This window comes from Lepisma saccharinum, chromosome 8 (genome assembly GCF_977018435.1).
Source record: "Lepisma saccharinum chromosome 8, izLepSacc3.1, whole genome shotgun sequence".
Taxonomy (NCBI): Eukaryota; Metazoa; Arthropoda; class Insecta; order Zygentoma; family Lepismatidae; genus Lepisma; species Lepisma saccharinum.
In genome coordinates this window covers 26,207,910-26,228,785 of record NC_139236.1, presented here as the reverse complement: position 1 = coordinate 26,228,785, position 20,876 = coordinate 26,207,910, and the positions used below count along the sequence as shown (strand labels likewise).

The following is a 20,876-nucleotide window of genomic DNA, read 5'->3' as shown; positions in this document are numbered from 1 at the left end:
GTGCTTGATTCGAAAAATATTCTTGCCGGTAGAAATTTTGATTTCGCCTGCGTTTTCCGGATTCACGGTGATTTGAAGTTTCCCGTCGATCGGAATTTCGTAGAAATGTAAATTGTTATTAAAAACATAAAACATCTTGCCCACATCGTCATTCAGTTTCGTCCAAATGCTGTTGAGATGAACAATCAGTAAACCATTGAGTTTAGATAATACGGAAGGTAAGAGGTTATTGGAATTTGGCGGTGCAGTCTCCATGTTGATCTGTTTGCGGAAGCCAAAAAGATTCATTGTCTTTGTTAGTTATTTAAGAATACGGTCAAAGTTTTTTTTTGTAATGACACGCAAAGTTTTTTTTTTTGTTTGCTTGCGTCACAATACAGGCACGCGCGCGCACGTGTGTGTGTGCGACACATTGTTCCCGAAAGAGGTTTACAAAAGTCACGATATATAAACATTTGGTCCCACAGTTGGAAAATTACGATAAGTTGCATTCAAAAGTTTCAAAATATCATATAGTAGAATTTTTGTAGAGTGGGTAGGCAACACCGACAAGCCTCAAATAATAATTCAAGACTCGTCAGTGTTGCCAATTCCTATTTGTAGGTTAGCTTAGCCAGTGAAAGATCATATAGTGGAATTTTCTTCGGATGGGTTGGCAAAACCCAAGCCTCAAACAATACATCCAATAAAATTGCCAAATATAAAAAGAGGACAATAGACCCCCCTCATAAAAGGCTACAGTAAAAACCCACAGTGTCGCCAACACTAGGCCCCCAACAGTGTTGCCAGACATAAAAAATACATAGGCCCCTCAGGTCCTTTGATAAAAATTTACAGTGAAAAAATCCAGTAGGTTAACAACACTGTCAAAAAATCTACGGTAGTGTTGCCAGATGTAAACAGAGAGCAATAAACCCCCCCCTCATAAAAGGCTACAGTGCCCCCACAGTGTTGCCAACTCTGCCCTCAAAATATACATCATAAAAGGCTACGACGAGCGCCACAACCTTGGTGATTTTTTCGGGTAAGGAGTTGGCAACACTGCGCCTTACGAGAGAAATCCATTAAGGCGATCGAGCCCCACGAGCCCCAAATGATGATTCAGTACCGGGCCACTAGGTCTACTGAAGAATTCTCCCAAACGGTGTGTTTGGAATATCGGTGTGTATTATGTGTAACTCAAGCAAAAATACAAAGGATCACGAACATATGTTTGGCCGCGTGAAGGCTCTCTCCCTTCTCTAAGAGAGAATCCTGGCTGTGCCACTTTATTGAAGTAAAAGAAAACGTTTCCAATTTCTTCTTCCAGTTATTAATCAGAGATTCAGACCATCCAGATGTAGTTTCCAGAAACTACTACGATGATATACTGTATAAGTTAATAACAAAAAAATGGCGAGGGAGTACTTAGGGTAAAAGTTAATTTCATGTACAGCTGGAGGGGACTAGCTAGGTATTGTACGTACGTACCCCTCTGGTATCTTCAGTGTTATATACGTTTTAGTATTCTCGATAATTTTTCCACCAAGGGGCCCCCCATATTTTACTTACGGGGGGGGGGGGTGGCACAGAATACTGCGCTCCGCCACTGACCACAACATTTCGGTTGCTTTCAACCCCTGCTAAAGTCCAGGGCCGCTTGCTTCTTAATGTACATTTATGTAGTAATATTTCCAACTATTCGCATTTTCTTCAGATATCTTTGTGTGCATTTTACATCTAATTCTCTCATTGAAATATACGTTCTTCAAATGTTCACAATTATTATGTTTTTCTTTATTATAATTCCATGTCTGTGGTTACCCATTCCTACTTTATTTAGTCATATTGATTAATACAATCTGTTGCATCCTTTTCTGCTGTTTTATTATTTCCGTTCACCACTACTTCAGGGATGATTCAAAATGGCAAGGTACACTTGCTTCCTGTCGGCCAAAACAGGCAAGATGACTGGACTGGACCTACAGTTTAAAGTGGGAAGGTATCGAACCCGGGACCCCTTGATTACAAGGCGACGACGCTACAACGTCGCCATCGGGGAGGCCCGATCTTGTAAATTAAACGCACTTTTCCTCAAAATAAGCAGTTTACATGTGATACAGATAGGCATAGAAAGTGAAATTTACTCCACACGAAAATATACCCATTGTCTCCCTCTATGTTCTTTGCTGCTTGACGTTACTGTTTTCACCTGTCATTGTTTCCAATTCTACGATTTTGATTCTTTTGCTTGAGGTTCTTCCTTCTGAGTTCTGTGTAATTAGAGATCACGTTGCTATTCTTTCTATTTGCATTTTGAATGTTTCTAAGTCTGAACTGGTGAGCCCGTCGTATTTGTGAAAGAGCGCTCTCGTATGCACGGGTGGACTGCAGAGAGCGCTCTCTCACAAATACGTCGGGCTCACCAGTGAGAGGGACCAAGGCAGAAGCCTTCTTCGATCGTGTTCGTGTAGTGGTAAAAACCTCGCCATCTGATTCATTAACGTACAGGGTGATGATGTAATCATGGCAAAAGAAACACGAGGTTTCCGTGAAAAGGAGGGCTTCTTCTCCCACATCACAAGCGACTCTCCCACTCCCGATTTGTTGATTACTGGCCTTGAGGTGCAGGCGGGAAGTTCGCACCAACGGAGAGTTCGCTGGCCTCCACAAATGCAAGCGAGTTGCTGACGGTATCTTTAGTTACTTTCTTTTCTCTCTTTATGCCGGCCCCTGTGGCGGAGTGGTTAGCACATCGCGCTACGACGCCAGAGGTCCTGGAGTTCGAATCCTGGCCCGGGCATGGATATTTGTGAGTGTCCATTCACGAATTTCATCATATCATTCATCACTCATCCCCATCTTCGCAATTTAGCCAAAAGTGACACAAAAAGTGAAGTAAAATAAAGCAAATCAAATTTTCTGTTTTTACGAACCAGCTTTCTTTGGAACTTTTTTCTTAAGTGTAATCTAACTTTTCGTTTCATTCTTTCTCGCCACAATTTCAGTTTATTGGGATTTATCTTACATTTCATTGCTGTCCTCCTGTCATCGGTTTTGCGTACACAATCCTTGTTTTTAAATTATTATTTTTATATATTTTTTTTAGGTGTTGAAATGTTCTTATCAGCTCTTCCCTTCTTCGCACATATGTGCTTTTATTCAGTTGATCTACAATTCCTTCTGTCTTATTCTTATTCTATACCGGTATCCTCTTGTTTATGTTTCAATAATTTCTAAACCGTTGTCAAATGTATTGCATTATTCTAGTCATAATGGATCATAATGGACCCTCAGCTGTACCGTGTATGTAACGTTGTTTAAAATGATCGGCACATGCTTATCGAATTTGCCCATTTTAATATCCTCAGGCAAACTTTTCATTCTTCCAATTCCTTATCATCCGTAGTGGAGGATCATGTCAGTATTTTAAGTAATGTTTTCAGCTTTTTGAGAAGTATGGGTCTTTTACACAGTCTCTGATTAAGATTTTAGTATTTCCTTACACAGTGGCAGTGAATGGGTTCCAAAACCAGGGGGGCAACTTGCCAAAACTGGGGGGGAGGCAAAGACAGTATATTTCACTTTGTAGATAAAGTTTAGCATAGTGCGGGGGCAAAAGTGGCGAAAAGTGGTGTGGAGCAACTGCCCCCCTCGCCCCCTACCTTTTTAAGGTGTTGTGTATGACCTGTGCAGGTCTATTCACCTTTCTCAAGGAGCTTCTTACACGACCTTTATTTTCAACTTTTAGATCGGGATTTTTTCTCACATAAATTGAAGGTTGCATATAGAAATGGATTTTTTACACTAGTTTTCTAACTAGCAAGGAGGATATTTTAGATAAGGACATATTGCTTGGATACTTTGAAGGATACGAAATGACCATATGTGCCAACGCGCTCAAAAATATTAAATTGATTGATTGATTTGCTGTTTTAAGTTCACTTTATGCACAGAAGGCTAATCGAGACTGAACCTACAGTTTAAAATGGGATGCGAACCACTATGTACCTCCACCGGGTATCGAACCCGAGACCCCTTGATTACAAGGCGACGACGCTACCACTTTGCCTTCGGGGACATCCTATAATAAAATAACTCATTTATTCAAATCATAATCGAAATGATCGTTAAAGTTGGCGAAAGTTCTTTACCGATTATTTTCCAAAATTTCTCACATCTTCAGTTGCAGAAACACTCCTATTGTTTGAAGTCTACACGAGCTTGGTCGTCGCTTCAAGTAGAGAGAATTTATCAGAAGCGATTTAATTAGCGGATGAAGTGTCTTGTCCAGAGATATATCCCGGACAGAATCCAAAGTAATTTTCGAAAACTAATCATTCAGCATCGCGCGCTTGTTAGTGACTGTCGCCGAAGACGATACGACACTTACGGAAAAGAGCAAATAGCTTCCACAAGCCTGCATCTCGCGAGAAATATTAATAATGAAACGAAATATTCATTCACCTGCCGGTGACGTCCCGCCTCGGAGTATCCATGGAAACAGATCTCACTTCGAAATTGAAGAGGACGTTGAAACTGCCGCGGGGAGCGGTGTTAAGAGTTGGGAGGGGGAGGGGGATACTGGATGTTCTCTTCCTGGCAGAAATGTCAAGGAAACTCGATTGTTCCTCTTCGGCCGGAAAATGCTATTACCAGCCTTCCGGGCGCGGCCGCTTGATTAGGAAGCAAGATGGCGTCGTTCCTTATTAAGCTTACGAAGCCGAAGGTTTGGACTGAGAAATGGGAGGGGAATATTAGTTTTTCTTGCTTAGCTTTCTGGGGGGATGGATGGAGAGAAAATTGCTTGTTTTGCGCACGTATGGCGTCTTCGGTTTTTAGCTGTGATTTTCTGTTTATTTACTGGTTGCTGAAACAATGTCTAAATGAAAATTTAAGCTCTCCAATATCTTGAAGACAGACAATTGGAACAAGCGAGATTGGGAACAACATATCGTTGTGTCGATTTGTGGATGAAGTCAACAACGTTTCTCTAAATATATTTCCAAAGAATATACTTGACAGTTGCCAATAAAGCTCAGAAGATTACTACATTTTATAATTGAAGCATTCCACCGAATAACGATGTATGGCACATTCCAGTGAATGAGAGAACAACGGATAAAACCTGTGGTATGTTACTGGACTACAGTAGAAACAACATAAAACCTTATGCAAACACAGTAGCAACCTTTGGACAACATCCGACCTTATGACTGGCCAGCTTGTAGCCTGTAGAAGCAGGGCCACAGCACGATTTCACTGGTAGCTCAGCACATTCCCAAAAGTGCCATACAGCGTAATTCTGTGGAATGCTTCAATTGTTTTGATGACATATGAATAAATATTATGTCTAAAAAACAAAAGGTAGTTAGTTGTCTTTATGTAAAAAGTTGCTCAACGCATTTTCTACTATTTTATTAAGATTGATTTCTCCACCATCATAGTACTTCTTTTGGTTAAACTTTTTTAGTCAAGGATTTAAATAAATCATTAAAATATATAATCGAGTTTTAATTATAAGTTACAAGAAGGACTACTAATTTTTACAACAAATAAACAACGTATATTTATCCACAGCATGTTTATTGAAAATTTAAGACATAATTTAAGAGCTCAATTTAGAATTAAAAGTTTGAAAAAGTGCTATGAATTTTAAAACTCACTAAGTATTTTTCTACGTATATTTACCTTACTGAGTTATTGTAATTAGTGTCGTGACAGAGGTTAACTGATGCGTACGTAGGTGGAAAAATGATCATCACGAAAATTCACAGTAACAAAGATTTAATATGTAAATTAGGAACCTGTTTCAAGATGTATGGCTTTACATTTTCATGTATAAACAACTTTCAAGACAATTGAATGTAGATAATTAATTCTGGCACAACACTACTCAGACAATATCCACATATATAACACTAGTCATATAAGCCGATTCAGTTTGTGCACTAAATAAGTGGTTCTAAAATTGTGGTACGCGTACCCCCAGGGGTACATGAACGACTTGAACGGGGTACACAATCAGGTCGGAAGAGATATGTCGAGAATACCCGCACGATAACATTTTTGTTGAAGGTGCGTAGAGCAGACTTCATACCTTTAACACTCAACAGGAAAATAAGGACGATTTTTTTTATTGACTCTCTTACATTTGTTTCATATGTTTTGAAATAAAATACATCTCTACCCATTTCATTCTTCAAATAAAAAAAACCAACAACATTTGTTAAAGTGTAAAACCGTCACGAGTACGACTAGGAACATGTCCGGGAAATGTACTGAAATAGATTAAATTTGGATCCGAATCTCCGCTTGAAAGTTTCAAGTGCACAACCAGACTATGCAGGCATATCCTTCTCACTAGAAACTCTGAGGATTTACAAGAAGAAAAAAATCCAAAATTGTGCTTGAGAGTTTACAAACTTATTTTTGTTATTAATTTTGTTATTAATTTTTCCATAACTCTGGATAAAAATTATGTGAAAATTCAAGGCTTCTTTATATATTTTGTAGCATACATGTTTCACATTTTAATTCTTGTAACCAATCATAGAGATTGTAGACGTAGGAACACGCAATAAAATAATAAACGTAGGATTCTAATGTTGATTTGTTTACCATCTTCCCACATACAGCTCGAATGCCATTTTGTTCTATTGCGGATACACGCCTCCAACTCCAACATATCAAAAATCACCCCACCAATCAGGCAGCCAAATAAATTCCCCAAAACCCACTATTCGAAGAAAACTTATTGGGGGGAGGGGTAAATTCGACGTTTAGTTACGACTAAAGGGTAGAATGAGAAATCACTAAATGATGAGCATTTCGTGTCGGATCGGTACAAATATCCATATTCTTATCAGTAGTGTCCAGGACATTATAACATATTTGTTATTTGGTACCGGATCGAATACTGGAGTGAGATATTATAGTATCTGATGAAAATAAGCCGAAATAGACAAACCTGATAAGGCATATTTAGACATATTTTACCAATTTCGCCTTTTTACAACATATTTCTTGTAATAATACATATTTCTGTATAATTTCGTAATTGTCTTGCATATAATCGGTTATTTTATAATTTATTCTTCACACCTTTAGCACAACGGATAGTTTATATTATCAATGGCAGGATATGAAAATTATAGACGAAGAAATTAAAAGCAGATGCCGTCTTTTCTTACCAACTAGTACAGAACAATAATACCAGCGCCTTTTTTTTATCCTGCCGACAATTGACAGACGTGTGAGCATTATTGAGGAAAAATGTTCTCCGTCATTGTTGTGCGGGCACGAAAACTTACCGAACAGGAAGTAAACAAGTTTCAATTGTTCGTAAATTTCAATTCCTAGATTGCTGCCACAAGATGACATGTGCATTGTGGAACAGAAATAATATTCAGTGTAACATGTTCTGACATAAATTTTGTAAGCTGCTTTTCAGATTAGTTGTGTTTGTGCATTGATTGCCTAGATTTACCAGCGAGTTTCCTGCCAATTATGCTTCAGTTTCTACAAGGGTGTAAAAATGAAATAATAATAAATGAAACTTAGGATAATTGCCGTGAACCTCACAATATTTTCAGTATTTTCCTACTACATTCTTCGGTTAAAGGGATTCTAACTATTAAAAACCCCACCCCCAGTGTAGTCGATCTTCCCTGGAAGATACTGACTTCCCATATAATGAGAAATTTGAAAGTACTGTTGTGCAATTTTTTGGCTTTACTGGTAATATCTATGCATTTTTCTGACATATTTTAATATTTTATGACATATTTTTCAATTTTTATGACATATTTTTCATTATTTTTTTTACATATTACATACATACTTTATACGAGGCGTATTCGTAAAGTACGTACCGTTTGCAAATATTGCCGCTGTAGCGATGCAGTCGCGACCGTGTGAGTTCTCGCTGACGTCCTTCATCCGTTAGTTAGCCACAGACATGCGTGGGAGCACGTCATGCTTTTTCTTCGTAGTTTTCTGAAGGTTTGATATGTTCAAGAAAATCAATCGGCCCGTCGACTGTGATGCCCGGTCTGTGATTTGTTTTCTCAATGCAAGAATGATTGAATTCTTGCCTAGAGGACAGACCACCAACAAAGATGCCTGCTGTAACACATTAATCCGGCTGCGTCGTGCAATTCAAAACAAAATACGCGGAATGCTTAGCGAAGGCATTGTGTTGCTTCACGACAATGCTCGTCCGCATACGGCCCAATAGACTCAAAATTTCATCACGTCATTCGGCCGGGAACAATTTGTTCATCCGCCAACAGCCCTGACTTGGCCTCACTACCATCTCTTTCTTCATCTGAAGAAGAAGTTTCTTGCTGGTCAGTGTTTCGACGACGTCGAAGCAGCAGTGCATGGATGGCTTTCGTCACAGGCGGGAACATTCTATGATGATGGGATACAAAAACTAGTGCCACGCTACGACAAAAGCTTGAACAATGGTGGAAACTACGTAGAAAAGTAGTTTAGGGTCTGTAGAATGCAATGCAAATAAAAAAAGGTACGAAACTATTTTACTTTATTTTTACACCCTTTCGGTACTTACTTTCCGAATACGCCTCGTAGTTTTATAGTACATAAGGTCCCGGGCCCTACTTATCAGTATCTGTAATTTCTTAATCTCTACTTTCTCAGTGTTGGTAAAGTGTCATTTTCAGTAATTTATTCATCGTTTCTCGGTCTGTACTGGTAAAAAGAATCGAGACCGCTCGAATCAAGTTCAAGTTTACTTAAGAGTGACATATAGAGCACGTGACCAGAGGGCTTGAGGCTCCCGTGAAGTCTTCGAACCAAAGAAGAAAAAAAAAACAATGACTTGTAGAATGCGCGTCACTTCTTATACGTTACGAATGCTCCAAGGTGTAATTGCATTGCAGTAGGTTAGGTGGTCGAGCGCGATAAGTGATCGACTTTCGATCTCACCATCGAAGTTCCCGAGTTCGATTCCCGACCTGGAAATTCGTTGTGAGTGTCCCTTCCTCCAATTCATACAATGTCTATCGGTGCAGGTATGTGTTTCGCAACATCAAGGTGATGACAGGGAAATTCCTCAGGTAAATAAGTGTCCGCTCAATGCTTATGTAAGCTTGGTTGCAATTGAGAAGGACGGAAAGTGTTGATTGATTTATTTGCTTTATTTTACTTCGATTTTTGTGCCACTTTTGGCTAATTTGCGACAATGGGGATGAGTGATGAATGGACACTCACAAACATCAAAGCCAAGGCCGGGATTCGAACCCGGACCCTGGCGTCGTAGCGCGATGTGCACGGAAGTATCGAGATGTAACAAAAGGGTGGGCAGTAATCAGAAGGAGATCAGATCAGATCTTGGGAGAGAGGTGTGCTCCAGGTTGTAAGGAGCGAGATTCTACATTCATCTTCATCTTTTGACTTAAGCTGCGCACTCTCAAGTTCACAATGACATCAGGTCTATGAAAGTCTTCAGATTTGTTCATTCTGACTTTCATTTCGTCAGGTTATTGGGGGAATTGTGAGAGATAAAGGCGAACCATTAGAGTCACAACACGTGGTGCAGATGCGTACAGAATTTTACTCTCATCACTTAGATGCATACCTGCACCGACAGTTATTCTCCATGAATTTTCATCAAATCATCACCGATCCTCGTCGTTGCGATTAGCTGAAAGTGGCATAAGAGCGACGTAATGCAACAGAACTACAAACACTTACAGTTTGAAGTGCATGCTTTTAGCCATTCTAGCAATGATATCGTAAATATGTCATTACCATTTACTAGTAACTTTTACGTCGGCTATCTAATCTGTTGTTATTAGTATTTTTATCTGTACTTCTTCCCACATGATAGTACTTGTTTCTATTAAACATTTGTTAGTCAACGGATTAAATAAATCATTAAGATGCATGATTAGGTTTTCATTATGAGTCAAAAGAAGGAATGTTTATGACATATCTATGACTGCTTTTTCTTGCGTCTCTTCTTGTACTTCACATTAATATTACACATTTTCAAGCAACATTGTGATTTCTATGATATTGACCTTATGTTTATTTATGTATTACTTCGAAATTATACCGACAATGATAACATTTATTTCTCTTTTCCTTTTTATCGCAGGTGTACTATTCCATCACGCTTCTCATCTTCTCCATCCAGTTCTTCGATTACAAGCTGATGATCGAGAGCAATCGGACGTTAGTGTCGCCGCCCAAAAGCGTTCTAGAACCGGACGGACCTTCACAGGGTAAGTTGTTCCACCACAGATATCTAGTTACCAGACTAGAAGCATATTATTTCTCTGTTGATGAAATAGAAGCCACAAAATGCCTGCCAGGGTTACCATTGAATGGACGTCGAGCGAGATATTTCATTAAAACTTCCTTCTAGTTTCCTACTTGTGATCCGTGGTTTCTGTAGAAGCACAGAGCGGCGGAATGCATGAAAGGGACTGTTCCTTGTTGAGGCACATTAAGTGCAATTTCTCAACCAACCCAGTAACACTATCGGCCCGAGAGTTCTCCAAGAGACGTGTGGAAACCTGATTTTATGCTTTGTCTAGGGCCTCTCTCATGACGAACGTACCCACAGTTTCATTTTCGTTGTGACTTATTAAGCATATTGCCTACTGAGACGCGGGGAAACGCGACAACAGAACTTCTGTTGTCTGTTTCTATTGAAATCAAATGGTGTAACGCCCACTACAAGGAAACGCGCAGAATCGAAGCGCGGAATTTCCGTGCCTGAAGTCTGCTGATTTGTAGGGTGGAAAATTTCCGTTGGCCGCGTCTCCACATGCCGTCTCTCGTGTAATTCCGCGTCTCTTCGTTTAACTCCGGCAAGCGTCATGCTCGGCCCCGCTGTAGACGAGCATGGAAAACGTTCCGCGGCGCGGTACATGGGCGGACTACCCTCGGAAAGGCACATGGAATATTCCACTCGGAGGTTCGGGTTGGCGCGTTTGCGGCGTCTCAGTTGGCGATAACCTTTATTTACTCTCTTAAATGCTTACGTCAGTAAGTTGGTGTCCGGTAAAAATGGCAACAGTAAAAATGACAAACGGAAAAAATGGCAAAAGTAAAAATGGCAAACGGAAAGAATGGCGAAAGTATAAAAGCCGACATAAAAAAAGCAAAAGCAAATGACAAATAATTGGTATCAATAATTCACGTAAAGAGTATTCATCAGGTTTTTAAGAATACGTGTGAAATTAGTTTATGATAATTTATACACTATATTACCGAATAAGATTACCAAACCTAATAAAATGTTCGTGGTACAGTTCGAAATAATCCTTACATGATTTCATGAACGTAACAAAGTATCAGAATACGATTATTACAGACTTAGTCTTCTTCCTTTTTAGAATGCGCACCACTGCATGTAGACACAACGGCAAAAGTAATAGGCACGTATTCTGAAACTTTATTACATTTATTAAACAATTTATTACATATATTTATTTAAAATTATTCACATATGTCACCTTTTATTAACATGTGATTTTATAGTAATTTTATAGGAGCAGCAAGTTCTACCAGATTAAAGAATGAAAAATTTAAACGGCATAACAATAATTTTTAGGAACATCAAATACAATGTATCTATTCAAAGACAGTGTTAATACATCAAAATTATATTAAATTTAATTACAAATTATGTAACGGGAAACATAACATATAATTTCTCAATTATCAGATAAAATCAGAATATAGCCGGACCCTGTAGCCGAGTGGTTAGCACATCGCACTGCGACGGTAAGGTTCACCGGTTCGAATCCCGCTCGGGCTTGGTTGTTTGTGAATGTCCATTCATTAATTTCATCATTTCATCACTCATCCCTATCTTCGCAATTTAGCCAAGAGGCACAAAACGCGAAGTAAAATAAATTAAATTAATCAATCAATCAAAATCAGAATATATTGCCATTTTTCCCGTTGCCATTTTAACCTAAATTCCAGTAAGTTAGCCACTAACGTTTGGTGTTTCTGGGAAACCTGTTCGATAAGAGCCTCACCTTCAACGCCCACGTGAGGTGATGTAGACTGTATGCGACGAATCAACGCCTGTCCCTGCTCTAGTTTCTGCTAGCGTCGCCACGGATGTCCCTGGAGACAAAACATTGCCTCTACCAGACTATGTTTCGCATTGTAACTCTGTACTCTTGCTCAGTGTGGCAACATTGTATCCGATCTCTCAAGACCAGGAACACATAAATTCTAATGGGTTTTATTGGATTCCGCAACAGGCCCTCAACCTTTTTTTCTCGCACAATTTAAATTCGGTCCAAGTTGCGTATTGTTTGATTGAAAGAAAAAAAAATCGTTCCTGGACCCTGTTTAAACTGATCCGGAAAGAAGGTTCTTGGACGGTATTTAAATTGATCCGGAGAAAAGGCTCCTGGGCGAATTTGAAATACTTTACAAAAAGGTTCATTACGACCCAGAACACATTTACGCTTTTTTCTCCAGGACAGGGATTGATTTTATTTAAAATTCCTGGACCTTTAAGAATCCTGAGACCAAGCTACAAATAGTCCAAAAAAGGGCCTTGGGAATTATAAAGGAAATGGAAATGACTGTTCGCGTAGCACAGCTGCTCAAAGACCGGGACTTCACAGTCTTGGAAGAGATCCTCGCACTTATCAAGACAACCTTTTGGAGAAATATAGATCATCCAGCGTTGGTAAAGCCTGGACTATGATTTTTATATTCCGGCATTTCGTCCCAGAATATCAATATCTTTGGAAAATTTATCTATTTGAAAAATCCTGAATACAGAAAAATATATTTCGCATCAGGATATAAAGAGGAAAAGAAACTAACAAATAATAAGATATATATATATGCACACATAAACCTTGCATATAACAAGAATAATAAATAATAATAGAGTAAGAAATATTATTTACTCTTCTGCTGCTTTATGCACGCCGTTCTGTAAGTCTGTTTTGATAAATGGAAGCCCGGAGCGTCATGTAATGAGTTGTAAATGGTTTGTTGCTGTAGATAAGTGATCTTTGTTCTAAAGATAACCTTGAAGATTTAATGAAAAAAAAGAAGTTGCATTTGCTGTTGGTACGTGAGATTCTGATATTAAGAAGTGGCAAGAGTTCGCTGGTGAAAAATTGTCCATTCATGATTCTGAAAAGAAATGCTAAATCTGAAAGTTGACGGCCAAGAGAAAGATCATCAATTTGTAGAGTGGATAGAACTTCGTGTTTGGAAAAGTTTGCAAGGGCTGTGTTCTGTAGATCGACCATTCCCGAAGGACACACTGCGATGATATTAGCTTCTAGCATGATGCCACATCCGCACAGTAAAGATTTTTGATCAGATCAGTACAGCAGTTCTTCAACTTAGAATGAAGTTAATTACACGACGTTGAAATCAGTCATGGCAGCGCTCACGTGACGCGTCACTCCAAATCCACTTGTTTTCCACTGGGACAGTAGAAGAGAGAAGCCATAACAACTATCTGAACTCATTATCAACTCCCAACGGTACAACATAGTTTATCCGGAGGCAAAGTTCACAGACACTCCCTTCCAGGCAGCTAACGCTGCACCACAGTCATGAAGTATGTCCTGTTTTCAACCAATAGGGGGCCTCCCCGATGGCACAGTGGTAGTGTCATCGCCTTGCAATAAAGGGGTCCCGGGTTCGATACCCGGTGGAGTCACAAGTGGTTCGGATCCCACTTTAAACTGTAGGTCCAGTCCCGATTAGCCTTACTGTGCATAAAGTGGACTTAAAACAACAAATCAAATCAATCAACCAATAGGCTGATAGGTATCTGGTATTGGCGAATGTTGTACCATTCCTGGAGAACGAGTCGTGTTATATATTTATATACAGGGTGGTGGCGCAGTGGTAGCATTCTCGCCTTGTAATCAATGGGTCCCGGGTTCGATTCCCGGTTGAGGAACATAGTGGTTCGGATCCCACTTTAAATTGTAGGTTCAGTCCCGATTAGCCTTACTGTGTATAAAGTGGACTTAAAACACCAACTCAATCAATCAATAAATCAATCAATCAATCAAATACAGGGTGGAACAGAACTCTACCAACATACTTTCACAGGTTGTTCAAGGATGTTGGCTGAGTTTTTTGATATGAGGAACCCATGGTCCCCAATACTTTATTACAGTGTAATTGCATATCTTTCATTTATTCAAAGTATACTACCTTTATGTACGTTTACGATGAATTTGCTTCTTTCTTGAGCTAAACCACCTTTGCGCATGTGGTTTCAACATGACGGGGCGCCGGCACGCTTTACAGTCGCTGGTAGAGAACACGTTTGATTGATAGATTGATTTGTTTTATTTTACTTCATTTTTGTGCCACTTTTGGCTAAATAGCGAAGATGGGGATGAGTGATGACATCATGAAATTAATGAATGGACACTCACAAACATCCATGCCTACGCCGGGATTCAAACCCGGGACCCCTGGAGTCGTAGCGCGATGTGCTAACCACTCCGACACAGGGGCCGGCTAGAGAACACCTTGATACACAGTTTGGTCAAAGATGGATTGATCGTGGTGGTCCTGTTGCATGGCCAGGCAGCTCAATCACTAGATACTTCTTCTTTGGGGCCATGTTAGGAGCTTACTGTACGAGACTCCAGTTGACACTCCCATGGACCTGGTTGGTATGATTATCTCAGCCACTGAAGATGTGCGTCAATCTCCTGGGATTGTAGAGAGTATGCGACAGTCCATGCTGCGTGGCTGTACAGTTTGTCGTGATCATGCGGTGGACATTTTGAACAGCTACTTTAAAGAAACAGTACGTACTGAATAGTACACAGTGTACTATACTGTACGTACAGTACAGTTATTTAACAAACAAGTACGAGTTTTGTACTTGACTTGTTTCTTCACTCATGTAAATTTTTTGTATTGTTACATTGCTATTCATATTATTACAGATGGTGATGAGTAGTTGATTAATTTTTCTTTGTAATCTATCAGAACACATCTATCACGGTCCAAAGGACATAATACAAGTATGACACATCAGCATCATATTACTCGGTAAGAAGGTACCGAGGACTATGGGTTCCTCATATCAATACACAGCCAACATCCCTAAACAACCTGCGACAGTTTGTCAGTAGAGTTCTGTTCCACCCTGTATATACGAGGGGAGAGCGAAAAGTTTTGAGCCTCACTGGAAAGGTGTGTTTGAGGTACAGATTCACATTATGATTTCTCTACATAATCTATATAATCACCTCCCAGATCAATGCAATTATGCAGTCTGTGCTGCAATTTGTTTACAGTCATCTGGTAGAATGCTTTTGTCCTGAGTCTCACACCTCTGAATGACCGCCTTCGTCCGTGTGGAAGTGACGTCCTCCAAGTGAATTCTTCATAGCAGGGTAAGATGAAAATCTGACGGGCCAGGTCGGGGAAATAAGGTGTAAGGGGAAGTGCGGTGAAGTCACACTCGACCAAAGCAGCCTGTGCAGTGAGGCCTTTCCGACAGAGGTACCGAATCACGGCCCTGTCGGCCACTCTCTTCACTGACACTTCATTCATTTTCAATGTGACATAAAAATAGAAGAAAACATGTGAATTTCATAAAAGTTCGCACAGATTGTCCTAAAACTCAAACCTTACATCCTCCAAAATTTTAACTACCTAGCATCACTCCTTCCATGTGAGGCTCAAAACTTTTCCCTTTCCCCTCGTTTGGTTTTCAAGCAAATTATATGTTCAGTTCATTTACTTATTGATTATATGATCTGTGAACCGTTGTGGTATATAACAATTAAGTAAAAATAAGGCTATATAATAATTAAATATTGCTCAATGGGTGCTGTTGTACAGTCACCTGCAATAAAAATGGGACACTTAGTTTCTGAAACACTCTATGGTGAAAGAAGGATTTCAATAGCAAATTTTCAACGGCAACTTCTACTACCACCATAGAGTTAGGCAACACACATAACGCCTTGCAAGGAAGCGAGTATTTCAGAATCTAGTTCCCCCATTTATATTGCCGCTGATTGTACACGTTCTTGTTTATTACTAGTAGATAAAGAGGTGGAAGGGAATGAGCACATCCGCTCCAACGTATGTATAAATATTGACCGGTTCGGAAAGCCTGAGAAGATCGTCTCCAATAATTAAAAGTTAAAGGTGTGTATGAATAGTTACAGGAATATGCTTAAATATTATTCATACTATACTCTATTCTGGGAATCTCTGGAGCAAGCGAACGAAACAAGTCTCTTCGATAGTAGTGACTCCAGAAGACTCGACTAATGAACGCGTGGGATTGTGTTGAGGAGGAGAACAACTGAAGTTACCAGCCTTTCCAGCAGCGTATACTGCAAAGTTCCGCCCACCCGTTTTCTTCTCTACTATGTCGGTATGCGCGGTTTTACTCCACACATTCCCGGGATGAGTATAATAGAGTATTTTGTTATTTGTGACGTCACAAATTTATCTTTTGCATGTGGCAACACTGAAATTAAGCCTAGATCTATATGCAACACACCAACATCTTGAGTTGCCTAGTATAAAATATCGTTGTTCGGAAACTCTTAGTGAACTTTGATCATAACAGAATATTTTCCCAATATATCGCAATGGCCTCGCTGCTTTCTACGCTGGGGGACGTTGTGGTTTTTGAGCCAGCTATTTTGATTTGTTTGCGTTTGTTGCTTTTCACAAGGGGGAAATGTGTTATTCTGCAAAAGTTCATTCTTTACATGAAAACTATATTGGATGTTGTCGTGACTACTCTGCAATTTCAAGCTCTGTGTATTGTTTGCTCATATTCTCCCTTTCACATTCTCTCTGTCTTTCTAGGGACCATAATCACCACACAGATTATGATTGGCTGCACGGGTTTTGGAATCATAGCTTCGGTGCTTTTGATCATTGGTTTGTATAAGGTAAGAATATAAACGTTTTGTGTTCATTGTAATGTAATGGAATATGAATTCATTCGTTTTAAATATTGAAAACTACTGTATGCTTGATTTCTTTTTGTAATACAAGTACATGCTGCATGGTTTGTACGTACGAATCAAGCTTTTGAAAATTTCTAGCTAGTACTATTACATAGTACTGACATAAATTTAATATTTTCTAATAGTACTTTATTCAATAGCACTAAAGAAGATATTAAATTTCATGCACATTATGTTAAATATTTCTGCAGGATTTAACCTTTAAAGGTAAAACTAACCCTTGCATTTTGCATCATACTGTGGAGGGATATGAAAGGGTGTGGAGATAGGACTCACATTTTGTAAGTTTCGGTTGGTTCTGGAGGTGATGTGATCAACACTACGTTCCGGTTGCCTTTAACTGCAATATAGCAGATGTTGGGTGGACCCCAGAGCCATTCCATGCAAGGATATTCCCACCCTGGGAATCGAACCCGGTCTTCCGCGATCGTTATTACAATCAGCGTACTGTTTTTTACACTGATGACTAAAAAAAGTTAAAATTAATTATCGTTAAATTTTAATTAAATGTAGAAAGTAAAGCGGTAATGAAATTACCTTATGACAAATAATTAAATACGCGTATGTAGTGAACATATTACCGTGGATTAAAATGCAAGCATAAACGCTGGTGCAAGAAAAATGCTTTAAAAATAAGTTTTCTGGGATTTCTATAGAGGTGAAACACGTCTGTTAGTGACAGTTACCAGCAACAGTGTTGCCAGTGTGGTTCGTAATATTGCATAAACATGATATTCGTGAATAGCTCATTCATACCCTTGTGCAATGATTGTAAGACTTCATCAACGTACTTTTTCTGTCAAATTCAATAGAATTCCACCCAGATTGTTCGGTGATATTGAAAAATGTTCCAATAATTTACCCCAGTGAGTTTTGTGTGTCAATAAATACGATTTGCAAAAAAAAAAAAAATCTCGTTTCCGACAACTATTAATTATTTATTATTAAATCATGCATATGTTTGTATCACATAATTTTCTCAACATACAGGGCCTTATCTTCGAAGAAAGAGCTTCTTCTCATTCTGTTTAGCTTTTCAATTATACGGTCGTAAACACCGAGTTCGGTGACTTCTGGGACACCCGGTATATTGGCATTGCCTACTAACTGCTCTATTCTAAGCAACTTTTTGAACGAAAAACATCATTCACATTGTCAACCAAACGCATAGATGTAGTATATTGTTGTCCATCCAATATATATATATATATATATATATATATATATATATATATATAGAGCCCCAATCCAACCCCTCACTGACATAAATGTTCTCCATGAGACAAAAAATGATGGATTACGACCCCCATGAAATTGTCCCAAAAGAACGATAAAATTAAGAAATCCCTTTTTTAAGGGTGAAAATGCCCTTTCTTCACGTCCTTAGCAACCCGTTTCCATGGCGCATCATATTGCTCACATTGTTTGATTCATTCCTCATTGTCTAGCGATAATGTTTCCCACAGATCAACAACACACATATGAATCAACTCCTGGTTAGAAAAGGTGCTTCAAACAAGAGTGACATCTACATGAGGAGATTCAGTCCAGATACAATCAGATATTGGTATACTCAATGCGAAAATACGTATATACATCGTGCTTGTTTTAACTAAATGTTTAGATGTATAACAAACAATTCTTTAGAGTTTGCCATGTTTGTTGTCCATGGAAACGGAAGTTGCTAGGAAACTTAAAGAAAGTTTATTTTAACCCCGAAAACTACGGTTATTGAATTGCTACTTCTCGTATTTCAAAATAGGAGCGTCAGAATTTATTATAGAGGCACGGTAGAAATTTGATGAAAACAGTTTTTTTCAATTACGTTTAAAATTGTGAAAATAACAAAAAAACTTAATATTGCTTTTCCAATTTAGTGTTGCTATTGAATTCGTTTACGCAACATATCTTACTATATTGAAACGGTTTTTTCTTACCTAGTTTATCAGTAAGAAAATAGACAAAAGTATTTTGAGTATTTGTACCATATTAGAACCGTTCAAAACTATTCAAATAAACGAACCACGTCGGTGAGCGCACGAGACGTGGCCAAAGGCCAAGTCGAAAGTCCGCGAGTATTCTCTATATCCTTTTAAAACAACGATATATTTTAATTGAAACTGGATATTAGGAAAGGGTTAAAAGGTATTTTCCCTCCTTCAGGAGACGTCTGTGCACTCTTGTGCCCAGTTCCTTTTTTGAGTTTTGCTTTAAGGGTACGATGGACAGTGTGTGCCCAGCCAGATAACAGGATCCTAAACTGCTTCTTTCCCACCTACCTTTCCTCACGGCGAGATGGGGAAAGAGAGGTCTCTGCGCTAGATGGTTATAGGAGACGAAAAAAACATATTATTACGCTCATGAAAGTATTGTTTCACTTGTTCTCTTTCGAGTAACAAAATCCCCACGACGTAGAAAAACATATGAACGGAAAAAGAACATGTTCAATATTTCATTTACGGTTGGAAAAGTCAAATGTCCATTTGATTAGACGTAGCTTAAAGTTGAAGATGCCTCTTCACAAAAAGTATATGGGATCCTGTAAATACTTATTCATCATCTTTCACAGATCGCGTATGCCTTAATAATCAACTTAGAAAACCGCTTCCACTTCCAACATGGGGAGAAATACATGTTCTTTTTTGACTCTGTCGGTTTTTTTAATAGCAGTTCCCATTTCGACGTTATTGAAATAAATGCCCGCCTGGTGCGAAACTGTCCCTCGTAGCTTTAAGTCTCCTATATGTATGAATAGGCTAATCGGGACTGGGAATATGTCTCCAGTGTGTCGAACCAGATACCCCTTGATTAAAAGACGATGACATTACAAGGGAAGCCCATCCAGTCCCTTTGGATCTCCAGTGAATTATGGAGAAGGGTGGCGAGACTTTCTTAATTTGCGCCAGGTTCGTTTCATTTACTAATAAGTAAGTGGTAACGGAACGATTTTAAGGTTTCCCTTTGAGATCCTTCGCACTGCCTCGTTTTTACATGGGTCTGGCGAAGCCTTCCATTACTCGATTGGATGATAGACTTATCCTTATTTACCCATCACTAAGAGAAGATAGAGGGTAAAAATGTTTCAGAAAAATCCCTCTTATTGTTCGTTTTTCCCTCTCGAAATTGGACTTGCGTGCCGTATATCACTTTTTAAAAAAGGCGGCCTTTATTCCTATGCCACGAGAAGGCTTTGTTCAAGAAGTCCTTTGGGAAGTATGCAGAAGGATAAGAAAGGAACGTGTCTGGAAAGAAAAGAGCGGGATTTCTTTGCCCTTCTTTTTGAGAGAGTGAGTTTAACTCATAGTTGAACTCACGAAGTCAGCGACTTGTAAAAAGTGGATGAAATGTGTACATTGTTGCGAGATTACTGTCAAGGCCATGCGGCAGTGTTTTCAAAAATTCCATATCGGGCTTGATATTCTTTCTTCTGCTGCCCCCCCCCCACACACAAACACACAATGTATTTCATGTATTCACAACGCAGTGCTCTTGCTATTAGATCTGTAGGATGATCTATACGATCAACAACGCTGACACTATTTTTAGATTATGCACGCAAATTCCACAGTTCAGCATCTTTTGATGTGTTTCAATACTTTCGTATAGTCCACGCGTTTACTTCGTTAACGTCGAAGAACTGAAGAAAGCCGCCGCCACGAACGTTGGTGGGGATAAATAGCGGGCCAGTTGTTTTCGTCCAATCACACTTCAGCCAATGGGCTCAGCTGTCATTCTGCTCGTCTACTCCACGTGGAGTCTCAGTCACATGACTGCGGATACGCTGTTGCCGTACTTTGCAACTTCAATGTGGAGACCGTGGGAAGATGCTTGTGCGCGGAGGGACAAGGTGGTGTACAGTAGATGTGCTGCAACACTGTGTGAATGTGATTGTTGCAGCTG

The 20,876-nt window shown here is 39.2% G+C and overlaps 1 protein-coding gene across 1 annotated transcript in view; it reads left to right on the top strand.

Annotated features, from left to right (window-relative positions):
- Positions 1–20,876, top strand: part of LOC145991713 (uncharacterized) — a 659,814-nt gene that overhangs the window by 351,953 nt on the left and 286,985 nt on the right. Inside the window, exons 2-3 of the mRNA XM_083127771.1 lie at positions 10,106–10,232; positions 16,813–16,898. Of these exons, the coding sequence (XP_082983897.1) occupies positions 10,106–10,232; positions 16,813–16,898 (213 nt within the window). The remainder of the gene's footprint in view (positions 1–10,105; positions 10,233–16,812; positions 16,899–20,876) is intronic.